Source organism: Lagenorhynchus albirostris, chromosome 8 (assembly GCF_949774975.1).
Source record: "Lagenorhynchus albirostris chromosome 8, mLagAlb1.1, whole genome shotgun sequence".
Taxonomy (NCBI): domain Eukaryota; kingdom Metazoa; phylum Chordata; class Mammalia; order Artiodactyla; family Delphinidae; genus Lagenorhynchus; species Lagenorhynchus albirostris.
In genome coordinates, this window is record NC_083102.1 from 41,533,297 (window position 1) to 41,545,997 (window position 12,701).

General features: G+C 36.1%; 1 protein-coding gene across 3 annotated transcripts in view; it reads left to right on the top strand.

The window, feature by feature from the left end:
• HERPUD2 (HERPUD family member 2) overlaps window positions 1-12,701 on the top strand; it is a 42,587-nt gene that overhangs the window by 15,023 nt on the left and 14,863 nt on the right. For 2 of the 3 annotated variants that reach the window (XM_060156860.1, XM_060156858.1), the window contains exons 2-4: window positions 7,234-7,394; window positions 8,337-8,414; window positions 11,006-11,119. In XM_060156860.1, the coding sequence (XP_060012843.1) occupies window positions 7,236-7,394; window positions 8,337-8,414; window positions 11,006-11,119 (351 nt within the window). In that variant the 5' untranslated portion in view covers window positions 7,234-7,235. The remainder of the gene's footprint in view (window positions 1-7,233; window positions 7,395-8,336; window positions 8,415-11,005; window positions 11,120-12,701) is intronic. The other variant, XM_060156859.1, reaches the window with a different exon arrangement.

Sequence of the window (12,701 nt, forward strand, 5' to 3'; positions counted from 1 at the left end):
TTCATGTTTTCTATTTCTTCCTGGTTCAGTCTCGGAAGGTTATACCTTTCTAAGAATTTGTTCATTTCTTCCAGGTTGTCCATTTTATTGGCATAGAGTTGCTTGTAGTAGTCTCTTAGAATGCTTTGTATTTCTGCAGTGTCCATTGTAACTCTTCCTTTTTCATTTCTAATTTCATTGATTTGAGTCCTCTCCCTCTTTTTCTTGGTGAGACTGTCTAAAGGTTTATCAATTTTGTTTATCTACTCAAAGAACCAGCTTCTAGTTTTACTGATCTTTGATCTTTGCTCTTATTTTTTGGTTTCTATTTCATTTATTTCTGCTCTGATCTTTATGATTTCTTTCTTTCTACTAACTGTGGGTTTTGTTTGTTCTTTCTCTAGTTCCTTTAGGTGTAAGGTTAGATTGTTTATTTGAGATTTTTCTTGTTTCTTGAGGTAGGCTTGTTGCTCTAAACTTCCCTCTTACAACTGCTTTTGCTGCATCCCATAGGTTTTGGATTGTCATGTTTTCGTTGTCATTTGTCTCTAGGTATTTTTTGGTTTCCTCTTTGATTTCTTCAGTGATTTCTTGGTTATTTAGTAACGTACTGTTTAGCCTCTACGTGTTTGTGTTTTTTACGTTTGTTTCTCCTGTAATTGATGTCTAATCTCATAGCGTGTGGTCGGTAAAGATGCTTGATATGATTTCAGTTTTCTTAAATTTACCGAGGCTTAATTTGTGACCCAAGATGTGTTCTATCTTGGAGAATGCTCCATGTGCACTTGAGAAGAAAGTGTAATCTGTTGTGTTTTGATGGAATGTCCTATAAATATCAATTAAATCTGTCTGGTCTGTTGTGTCATTTAAAGCTTGTGTTTTCTTAGTAATTTTCAGTTTCACTGATCTGTCCATTGGTTTTAAGTGAGGTGTTAAAAGTCCCCCACTATTATTGTGTTACTGTCGATTTCCTCTTTTATAGCTGTTAGCAGTTGCCTTATGTATTAGGGTGCTCCTATGTTGGGTGCATATATATTTGTTATATCTTCTTCTTGGATTGATCCCTTGATCATTATATAGTGTCCTTCCTTGTCTCTTGTAACATTCTTTTTTCTAAAGTCTATTTTACCTGATAGGAGTATTGCCACTCCAGCTTTCTTTTGATTTCCATTTGCATGGAATATCTTTTTCCATCCCCTCACTTTCAGTCTGTATGTGTCCCTAGGTCTGAAGTCGGTCTCTTGTAGACAGCTTATATATGGGTCTTGTTTTTGTATCCATTCAGCGAGACTGTGTCTTTTGGTTGGAGCATTTAATCCATTCACATTTAAGGTAATTATCGATATATATGTTCCTGTTACCATTTTCTTAATTGTTATGGGTTTGTTTTTGTAGGTCGTTTTCTTCTCTTGTGTTTCCCACTTAGAGAATTTCCTTTAGCATTTGTTGTAGAGCTGGTTTGGTGGTGCTGAATTCTCTTAACTTTTGCTTGTCAGTAAAGCTGTTGATTTCTCTGTTGACTGAATGAGATCCTTGCCGGTAGAGTGTTGTTGGTTGTAGGTTCTTCCCTTTCATCACTTTAAATATACTGTGCCACTCCCTTCCGGCTTGTAGAGTTTCTGCTGAGAAATAAGCTGTTAACCTTATGGGAGTTCCCTTGATGTTATTTGTCATTTTTCCCTTGTTGCTTTCAGTAATTTTTCTTTGTCTTTAATTTTTGTCAATTTGATTACTGTGTGTCTCAGCGTGTTTCTCCTTGGGTTTATCCTGCCTGGGACTCTCTGTGCTTCCTGAATTTGGCTGGCTATTTCCATTCCCATGTTAGGGAAGTTTTCGACTATAATCTCTTCAGATATTTTATCGCGTCCTTTCTCTTTCTCTTCTCCTTCTGGGACCCCTCTAATGTGAATGTTCTTGCGTTTAATGTAGTCCCAGAGGTCTCATAGGCTTTCTTCATTTCTTTTTATTCTTTTTTCTTTATTCTGTTCCATGGCAGTGAATTCCACCATTCTGTCTTCCAGGTCACTCATCCGTTCTTCCGCCTCAGTTATTCTGCTATTGATTCCTTCGAGTGTATTTTTCATTTCAGTTATTGTATTGTTCATCTCTGTTTGCTTGTTCTTTAATTCTTCTAGGTCTTTGTTAAACATTTCTTGCATCTTCTGGTCTTTGCCTCCATTCTTTTCCTGAGGTCCTGGATCATCTTCACTATCATTACTCTGAATTCTTTTTCTGGAAGGTTGCCTATCTCCACTTCATTTAGTTGTTTTTCTGGGGTTTTGTCTTGTTCCTTCATCTTGTTCCTTCATCTTGTTCCTTCATCATTGGTACAAAGTCCTCTGCCTTTTCATTTTGTTTATCTTTCTGTGCATGTGGTTTTGCTTCCACAGGCTGCAGAATTGTAGTTCTTCTTCTTTCTGCTGTCTGTCCTCTGGTGTCTGAGGCTATCTAAGAGGCTTATGCAAGCTTCCTGATGGGAGGGACTGGTGGTGGGTAGAGGTGATTGTTGCTTTGGTGGGCAGAGGTCAGTAAAACTTGTCTGTAAAGACAAGTAAAACTTGTCTGCTGATGGGTGGGGCTGGGTTCCCTCCCTGTTGGTTGTTTGGCTTGAGGCGACCCAGCCCTGGAGCCTACCTGGCTCTTTGGTGGGGCTAATGGCAGACTCTGGGTGGGCTCACGCCAAGGAGTACTTCCCAGAACTTCTGCTGCCCATGTCCTTGTCTTCATGGCGAGCCACAGCCACCTCCACCTCTGCAGGAGACCCTCCTACACTAGCAGGTAGGTCTGGTTCTGTCTCCTCTGGGGTCACTGCCCCTTCCCCTGGGTCCCGATGCGCACACTATTTTGTGTGTGCCCTCCAAGAGTGGAGTCTTTGTTTCCCCCAGTCCTGTTAAGTCCTGCAATCAAATCCTCCTAGCCTTCAAAGTCTGATTCTGTAGGAATTCCTACCCCCATTGCCGGACCCTCAGCTTCGGAAGCCTGACATGGGACTCAGAACCTTCACTCCAGTGGGTGGACTTCTGTGTTTTAAGTGTTCTCCAGTCTGTGAGTCACCCACCCAGCAGTCACGGGGTTTGATTTTATTGTGGTTGCGCCCTTCCTACCATCTCATTGTGGCTTCTCCTTTGTCTTTGGATGTGGGGTGTCTTTTTTGGTGAGTTCCCAGTGTCTTCCTGTGGATGATTGTTGAGCAGTTAGTTGTGATTCCAGTGCTCTCGTAAGAGGGAGTGAGCATGCGTCCTTCTACTCTGCCATCCTGAACCAATCTCCAACATCTTTAATTTTATCTTGATGTAAAAATTATCAATATAAATAACAGGATGATTACTTTGTAGCTGACTCTCGTGAGATTTAGTACCTGCATTTTAAACTACGTGATCATACTAAATATGTTTAATTTGTATGGTTAAGTTTTTCAAGCATGGGCTTCTGGAATCTGTGAGGTTGCTGACTGATGGTGATCTGTATTGTTTCTGTGAAAAAAAAATTGTTTTAAACTTACCTACTAAATAATTACGGGAGTAAACTGTCTAAGTTGATTGCCATTGTACTTAATTTATATATATATATATATATATATTTGTCCATAGTCCAAAATAATGAGTGTTATAGCATATTTTTATGCCCCATGTTGTTTAAAAGTGATACTTGTGATAAAGTACATGATTAATTCCATTACCATTACAGTTTAATAGTAAAATGGAAGTTACCTATGTAGAAAGCAGGTAATATATATAGATTTCTTACATTTTGAAGCAGTAGTTGGTAAATACTTCTTTCATCTTAGCACCCAATACATCCTTTCACTAAAAATCTGAAGGTAAGTAACTTATGTTTTGGACATGGACTTCTTTTTACCAATGTCAAATTACTTTTCTCTCTGTTTAGAGAAGCTAAAATTAATTAAAAGCTTTCCTTTTGTTATTTATAAATGTCATTTTAAACTGATTTTTGAAAGCTCTTCAAACATGGATTAGGGCTTGCTTTTTTAGTCATTAAAACTGATAGTTATTGCAACTTTAACCAAACCTATTTAGTAGTGTCCTAATCATGTTCTTATACATAATGAAGATAGTCTGCTATTAGTCATACAACTTATCAATACTTTCACATAATCTCTCATTAGATCCTCAGGAAACAGCATGATGTAAGAGAAGCAGGTATTAGAGATTAGTATCACATGCTAATTGAATGTTTACTAGGTGTTCTGCCCTGTTCTTAGAGGTTTGTGTGCATTTTCAGTGTTGTGAAAATTCATCCCTGTGAAATAGGTACTATTATTGCCCTCACTTTTCAGTTAAGAAAACTGAGACACAGACAGGTGGTAGTGGGATCATGTACAAGTTTCTCAACATTTCTTCACCTATCTGCCATATTCTTCTCTAAGTCCAGCTCCTTCACATGAGATTCTACCCCTTAATAGCTACTCAAGGACATTGCTCTTGAAATTCTCTATTTTTCTCTCCTGCATCTGCAGTTTTTCCTTTCTACTGGATTATTCCTGTTGGCATACAAACATGTTTTTTTTCTCTTCTTAAAAAAACAAAAACATGAAACAGTAAAACAAACAAGACCCTCTTTGATTCCACTTCCCTTCTAGCTGTTGCTTTATTTCTTTCCTGTCTTTAGTGCACAACTCCTTATAAATTATGAATATTCACTGTATCTGTACTCCTCTCCTGTTCTCTTGCATCCATTCCACTTAAGTTTTTACCCTACTCTTCCACCAAGATTGCTTTTATGAAGATCACCAGGGAGCTCCATGTTCCAGGATATAGTGGGGGAATAGAGAAATAAGTAGAATAGTATGAAAGAAGGACACTATGATTAATAACAAAAGCCTGGAAACACTCAAATATCCATATTGTAAACTTTAGTATTTCTGTGTAATGGAGCATTATGCATCTGTCAAAAAGAATGGGGAAGACATCTTTATACTGCTAAGGAGTAATCTCCAGGGCACAGTAAGTGAGAAAATAAGGTACAAAGGAGTATCTTGTACTATCTTTTATGTGAGAAAAGAAGGGAAATACAAGTGTATTTGTATTCAGGTTTGTTATGTTGTTAAAAAATGACAGAAGGGTAATTCAGAATTATAGAGAAAGAGGGTAGGGACAGAAGCTAAACCTCTTTGTACCTTGTTCTATAATTTTTACTTTGTTTCCATGTATGTTATATATAATTTTAAAAAGTTAAATAGAAAAAAATTCCTAAATGGTAACAAAACAGTTTAACAATGTCAGGATGGTGACAAAACTGTAAGAAGAATTATTACAAGTAATTTCAAAACTGTATTTTGACTGCATATCCCTAATGGGATATATCTAAGGACGGAAAAAAGTGACAAGAAATCTTAAGCCTCATCCAATATTGTTATTATTATTTGAGATTATACATAGTAGGATAAAGCATATAAATACTTTTGCTAATGGCATACGTTTGTTAATATCATTAGCACGAAAGATTTTCAGGGTGATAGAGATACAAATAAAAAACCATATACTGTTTAATTAAAATTGGAAATATGAATATATACTCAGGGTTTAAGTTTCTCTTTCTCAAAAATACATATTTTCTTGCTCTCTTCAATGAAGAATCTTAGAAATAATAGCAAGTAACAATAAGCACTCTTAGACCCCAGATTTTGTCTCTAGATGCCATTTCCCATTAAAAGGAATCAAGGCCCCTGGAACAGTGGCTGATTCCAGGCCTGGGGAAAGAAATGTGGAAGATGAACCTGGTGTGCCCGAAAGCAAGGAAGCTCTTAGAGGTCATGTCAAAGTGACATAGGATCCAACCTGAAGGGACTCCTACTGGCCAAAGATGGTGCAATTTGAGGATTAACAAAAACAACCAGGTGGCAGTACATTGAAAAACAAAATTCCACAAGCTCACAATGATACTTAAACCAAAACTTTTTGGTCACTTCTGGAGGTTGCTTGGGCACTCATTCTGAAAACTGATAAAGGGAATAAATTGAGCATTTTTGCTGTCTTTCTTGTGTAATCTAGGTAAGCAAATGGTCGATGAGGTAAAGTTCTTTTAGAAGAAGCACAGCTAATACAGAAAGAATTAGAGAATTAGAAAATATTTTCTACCCCTAATGAAATAATGGATCTAGGCAGCTGGATCTAGGTTGTTAATAAGGTGAATGTTTGATGGCAGACTTTATAAGGGATGAATTTGGCTGACAACATTTGAACCCACTGATCAAACTTAACATGACTAAAAGTAAGTCACTCAATCCAGTGTGCTAATAATATGATGCAACAGGAAGTTCTCTTGTCAAACAAAAAAGAACCTGAATTTAATCAACCCTCTAGATCTAACTTCATTATACAGAGAGTACAGGACATGCTGTACAATACCAGGAGGACATAGTCACCCAAATCCAGATTGCAACATGTTTTCTTCAACAAATAGCTAGGGAAAAATTTTAAAGAAGTGGAAGCTGTTAAAAAATTACAAGAGACATAAAAGCCCCATTCCATGTGTGAACCTTGTTTGTATTCTGATTTAGACAAACCATTCCTAAAAAGACATTTTTGAGCAAGTGGGAAAAATTGAGCTGTGCTGGATATCACATTATAAGGAATTAATATTTATTTTGTTGAATGTGGTAATATTGTGGGTAGTTGGAAAAAAAACTGTTACAGATACATTCTGTTTTTTACAGGCAAAAAGAAATATGTGGTATTTGCTTTAAAACTCTCTTCCTTGCCAAAAACAAAATGGGGGTAGGTGGGTAAATGAAACAGGAACAGCAGAATGTTGATAATTGTTGGAGCTGGATATTTGGGAATTCTTGAAGATGGTAAGGGGTTTCATTTTATTCTCTCCACTTTATGTATGTTTGAGAAGTTTCAAAGTAAAGTAAAAAAAATTCGTAAGGAAAGAACTGATAATTTTTATACAGAATGATATGACAGAGAAGTATCTATTAAATGTTTGGGCTGGTGAAAGAATGATAGTTTATGATGACTGTAGTATTTATCAAAGAAACTTCTTTAGGTTGCAGCTGAAGTAATAAGTATATTTTGGAAACTTACAAAGCATTACATAATTCATTTGTCCAGGGATTAAGTCAGTCATTATCTACTTAGCATTTAACTTATGTTATATAATTTACTGTTTGTGCTCCACTCAATATTTATATGTATTGATTGAAGTTTCAAGACTTGTGATATGTATTTTAAAAAAAATCCTTTGTTGTATTTGGTTGTTAATATAAGAATTTTTATATGTGCATTTTAGGAATGGTACACTCAAAAATACTTCCAGGGGAAGCTAAATTATGCCTAAAAGCTAAGTATCTTGGAAGGACAACTATATCTTCCCTTGATCTTTGGTACCTAAGGACCCCTGAATCACAGATATTACTCAGTATGACTCTTTCTACTATGGTTATTTTTAATGTAAGACTTTTTTTTAGTAGCCATGTTGCATATGTAGTCTGTTTGAAGATTGTTATAGTTATTGCTTGGATTTGGCATGTTTAGTAATTGTTGATATAGCTAATATTTAACTGTTTTAATAGAATTCAACGAACATTTGCCTGTTCCTCAGTTATGAAATAGGAGGTCTTATGGGGACTCTACATAAATGCTTTTATTTAAAATACTTAATACTTGTAGTGTGAGCACTTAGCAGATTTATTTTAAGTACAGAATAAGGCAGAGATAACCAGAACATATTTCCTATTTTGGGTTGCATATGGAGATGGCACTTGAATCTCCATGCACTTGAGTTGATTTTTCTTTAGTCTTGTGTTTTTGAAAAATGTACGAAGGTATTCATGAGAATGGCAGGAATAATAAAAACAAGAATAGTTACCTAAAGCTGTAACTAAATCCAAACGGCTTTGGAATTAAAACCAATAAATTGTCCTGCAAGATGTTAGTAAAGAGTAAACTAAATCTTATGTTTACTTTTGATTAAAAATACTGACAAACAATGCAAAGCAACACTGGTGACCTTGGAATTTTATCCCATTGTTGACTGTTAATAGAAAGTCAGCCACCTTCTCATTTATAATCTTGAAGGTTTTTAATGACAGTCACACATGGATTGCATTATGGCTGAAAATACGAACTTCCAATTTACCTTGTTTTCCTCGTTTTAAAAATAATTTGGTAATTATCTGTATTTTATTATATCTACAGTAGATATGCTACCATATGCTGAACTTTTAATGTCTTAAGTGGAATTTGGAAAAACAAAATTCTTAATTATGTCAGTTTTCTGCTTATTTGTGCCTAAAGGGAGTTTTACTTTACCCATTGTAAGGCATCTTATTCCCAACCTTAAATTTGTATAATTAGAAAAAGTTGAATTCTTTTCTTTGTCCCATTTCTTAGTTGACAAAGGATCAGAGGTTGGTGTATTCTGGCAGACTGCTTCCCGATCACCTGCAGCTGAAAGACATTCTCAGAAAAGTAAGCTTTTCTACCACTATTTGATACCAGATACTCAGAGTGCTAGAGGAGATATGTTCTGAAGTTTTATTGATATCCAACCAGTTTAGTTTTTAGTTACTTAAGATCAACTCTTGGGTTTAGGTAACAGTTTTGTATATCCATCTGATAGCTAAATCTAAAATAGGATTATATATTTGTGTTCAGGGATTTGTTATCTTGTGTAAGAAAGCAGTACTGAGTTATCAGTAAACTGTGCAGGAGTAGAGTGCTCAAGTAGTGGTGAAGGATTTTCATTGATAATAGTCTCCTCTCTTAAATACCCTTTTGACAAAACTACGTTTTAATACAAGTTAACTTCGGTTAGGAGTTTAATTTCAGGACAGAAAATAGAATGAAGCCCAATTGGTCCATCAGTTAGCAAACTTTGAATGCTGGTACTCAGAGTTAAATATATTTGAATATAGTTTTTTTGACAGATTGAATGCTAGTTATTTTAATGGCAGCTTTTTAGCTCCTGTTTATTTGTGGAATTTATACTTTTAGAACTTTTCAAATGTTTGAGATTCTTTTTGCTTGTGAGTGTAGCAGAATTGAATATATAGCTGTTAATGTTTTGCTTTAGATCTTTGACCTAACTCAGTGTTTTCTGGATATCCCTAATCTCTCTATCCTCTCCTGTATGTTTATTGATCACCTGTGGGAAACTTTAAAAAATCTTACACTGGTATGTTCCTTCTGTTAGATAGTTGACATTTTAGTTTTGCCACTGTGACTTCTTGCTGTCATTTTCATTTTAATCACGTAGTTTCAGGTTGCCAAAGTGGTTTAATAACCTCTCTGTCTCCCTCGCTCTCTTTCCCTCTCAAAAATAGTGGAATTTGCAGCAGATTCACCCCCCCCATTTCTTTTCTTAATAGACTTTTTTTTTTTTTTTTTTTGCGGTTCGCGGGCCTCTCACTGTTGCGGCCTCTCCTGTTGCGGCCTCTCCTGTTGCGGAGCACAGGCTCCGGATGCACAGGCTCAGCGGCCATGGCTCATGGGCCTAGCCGCTCTGCGGCATGTGGGATCCTCCCGGACTGGGGCATGAGCCCGTGTCTCCTGCATCGGCAGACAGACTCTCAACCACTGCACCACCAGGGAAGCCCCTAGACTTTGTTTTTTAGAGTAGTTTTAGGTTCACAGCAAAATTGAGCAGAGGGTATAGAGATTTCCCATATACCTCCTGCCTCCACACATACACAGCTACCACCACTAACAACATCCACGTCAGAGTGGTATAGTAGTTACAGTTGATGCCTACATTGACATCATTATCACCCCAAACCCATAGTTTCCATTAGGGTTCACTCTTGGTGGTGTACATTCTGTAGATTTTAACAAATGTAAAATGACATGTATCCACCATTATAGTATTGTACGGAATATTTCACTACCCCCCAAATCCTCTGTGCTTCACCTCTTCATTCTTTTCCTGTTTTTATCCTTAAAAACCTTTTTGCTATATGCTCTTTGAAATATATATTTATTATTTTACCCAAGTATAGCTAGAGGCTGCATATGCATACATTTAAAAAGGCTTTTGCTGCCAGAAATCATTTTCAACCAGAAGACTTAAAAGAAGAATGCCTCAGGACTTCCCTGGTGGTCCAGTGGTTAAGACTCTGCGCTTCCACTGCAGGGGGCACGGGTTCGATCCCTGGTCTGGGAACTAAGATCCCACATGCTTTTTTTCTTTTTTTTTAATTTTGGCTGCACCATGCTGCATGTGGGATCTTAGTTCCCCAACCAGGGATTGAACGCACGCCCCCTGCATTGGAAGGTGGAGTCTTAACCACTGGACTGCCAGGGAAGTCTCTTTTCTTTCTTTTTTAAAATTGCTGAGCCATCCTTTGTTCTTCTCTGCCCCCCTTTATTCTCTTTCCTTTCTCCATCTTATTTACTTGCTTTATGCCTAACTATAAATATACTCATGAAATCGCTAAGCTAAAATGCCAATTCTAATCATTTTTAGAACATTTTCCTTCAGTCGTAGTTGTAGATTTATGGCAACACATTTGGAATATTTACAGAATATAGTTCAAATATATGCTTTATGTCTGTGCATAAGTGTTATAGATAAAAACAGTTTTTGACTTAAAAAAATAAAACACTATTGCTAAAACTAAGACAAATGAGATTATAGTGAAGTTACTTGAGTTTCTTTATCGCTGTAAGGTCTCAAATAATGAAAACATTTCACTACTCAAAGTTTGTAGGCCTAAACTTCAGTGTGACTACCACAGTTCTGATATTAACATGCTAGATGTTTTTATACTGAAATAATAGATAGTGCTGACACAACTTTACAGCAGTGTTTGCTTCAAAACGGCTTGGTATACAAAATAATCATTTTTTTCATATAGCAATTCCTGAGTATTGAGACCATTTTCTAAGCATGGACAAAATATTGAATTCACAAGGGTCCTAATGACAGCAATTTATTACTAATAAAATGGCTGTGGTAGGAAGGAACTTAAGTTCTGAATTAAGTATTTCTGCTTAGCTACTGACATTTTTGAGCTGTGTATTTTCCAGTACTACTCTTTAAATGTAATCTTCTTTAATTTTAGCAAGATGAGTATCATATGGTTCATCTAGTATGTACTTCTCGGACTCCTCCCAGTTCTCCAAAATCCAGCACCAGTAGACAAAGTCATGAAGCATTGACATCCAGCAGCAATTCTGTGAGTTATTTTGGGCAGAGTAAATGTTGAAGTTTTCTGATTATCCTTTTTTCCCTTTAAAAACTAAGTGGAAAACAGAACAATTCGCTCTTGTGGGTTGTAAGACTGTGTTTTGAACAGCTCAAGTTAAGCATTTAAACTTCATTTTTAGAGATCCAATACACACTGTTATCCCCTGAAGCCTGTTCCCCATGAGTTATAATGTGCTATATGGCAGGTCAGTAATAGATCCAATCTTCAGGGGTTTAATTACTGAAATACTCAAAAAACAGAATTATGATATGGTTATATAATATAAACTCTAGGGCGAGTATTTCAGAAATATTTAAAGTATTTGATATAGTATATTTAATCAAGGTAGATTAAATTATTTAAACTTTAAGTTTGCTAAATCTTCTTGGTAGATTGCTTAGTCAAGAACTTTGTTTTTTAAAATGATTGCATTTGAGCCTATATTCCAACTGTGGGAGGAATAATTACTTAACCTACTCAGTTCTTTCAGACTTGAGTATTCATTTCTCCCTTCTTATTTTTCCATCTGCTTAAAACTGTTTTGGAAAATTTAAAAACTAGTTGAACTTTTCAACTTAGATATTGTCTACAAGTTTTAGAGACACCGTCTCAAATCTTTTATATTAAATTATTTTTGGTTTCCTGTAAAAGCTTTATGTGACACTTTTGGAGGTGAAAGAAAAGGACTGGATGAGTGGAAGCTTGCTTAAAACTTCCTGGGCAGGGAACTTTTGTACTTCTAAGTGTACTTTCCTTCTTGCCAAGAATCTAGCCAAAACTTTAAGGAGGGGATGAATGGCATGGGTGATATAGATACTGCCAGTTAACTGCTTCTTTAAGAAACTACATCTTCTAGTTGCTGTATTTAATTAGCATAGCCTCAATAGTATTTTCTAGTACCAGCCATGGGAGTTTAGCTTACATTAAATTGAGATATGTTTTGTCAATAAACCTAAGGGTCTTTCTATGTTTCCTACCTTGCATAAGAAGGGACAAAACCCTGGCATTGGCATAGAGTTCTGTGTATAGTCTTTGGACACAGTTGTGTTGCTCCTGTTTTTGTTGACAAAGAACCTTCTCACTTTTCTAGTGGTTCCTCGTTCATGATTTCATGTCATTAGTATATATATTCAGTTTTTTTAAGGTGTGTTATAAAAATCTAAAAGGTATCAAAGGAGAATTAAGTTGAATTCCTCTTAATTTTTTATGGCAGATAAATTTCAGTGGGACTTGAAAATGTCTTAAAAATCTGTTCATGAAAGAGTTATCCAATAAGGCCAGAAGTAATTAGTTCTAGAGAAATTAGGCTGTGCTGCCAAATGGCTAGGCCTTTCTTCTATTAATTTTTTAATGAACACCATATTTTGATGGTCCCTTTAACAAGAAATCATGCCAAAAAAGAACACTTTCCAGGTCATGTGCCTAACAATCAGGCTCCCTAGTAAGCTTTCTGGTGTCTGTGTGGTGTGGAATAACATCTTAAAGCTTTTGTTAGTTTTGCAAAAGACCAGTGTGTCCTTGGGCCATTTCACATGGCAGGACTAAGGAAGGTAGAGAGGCAAAAAGACAT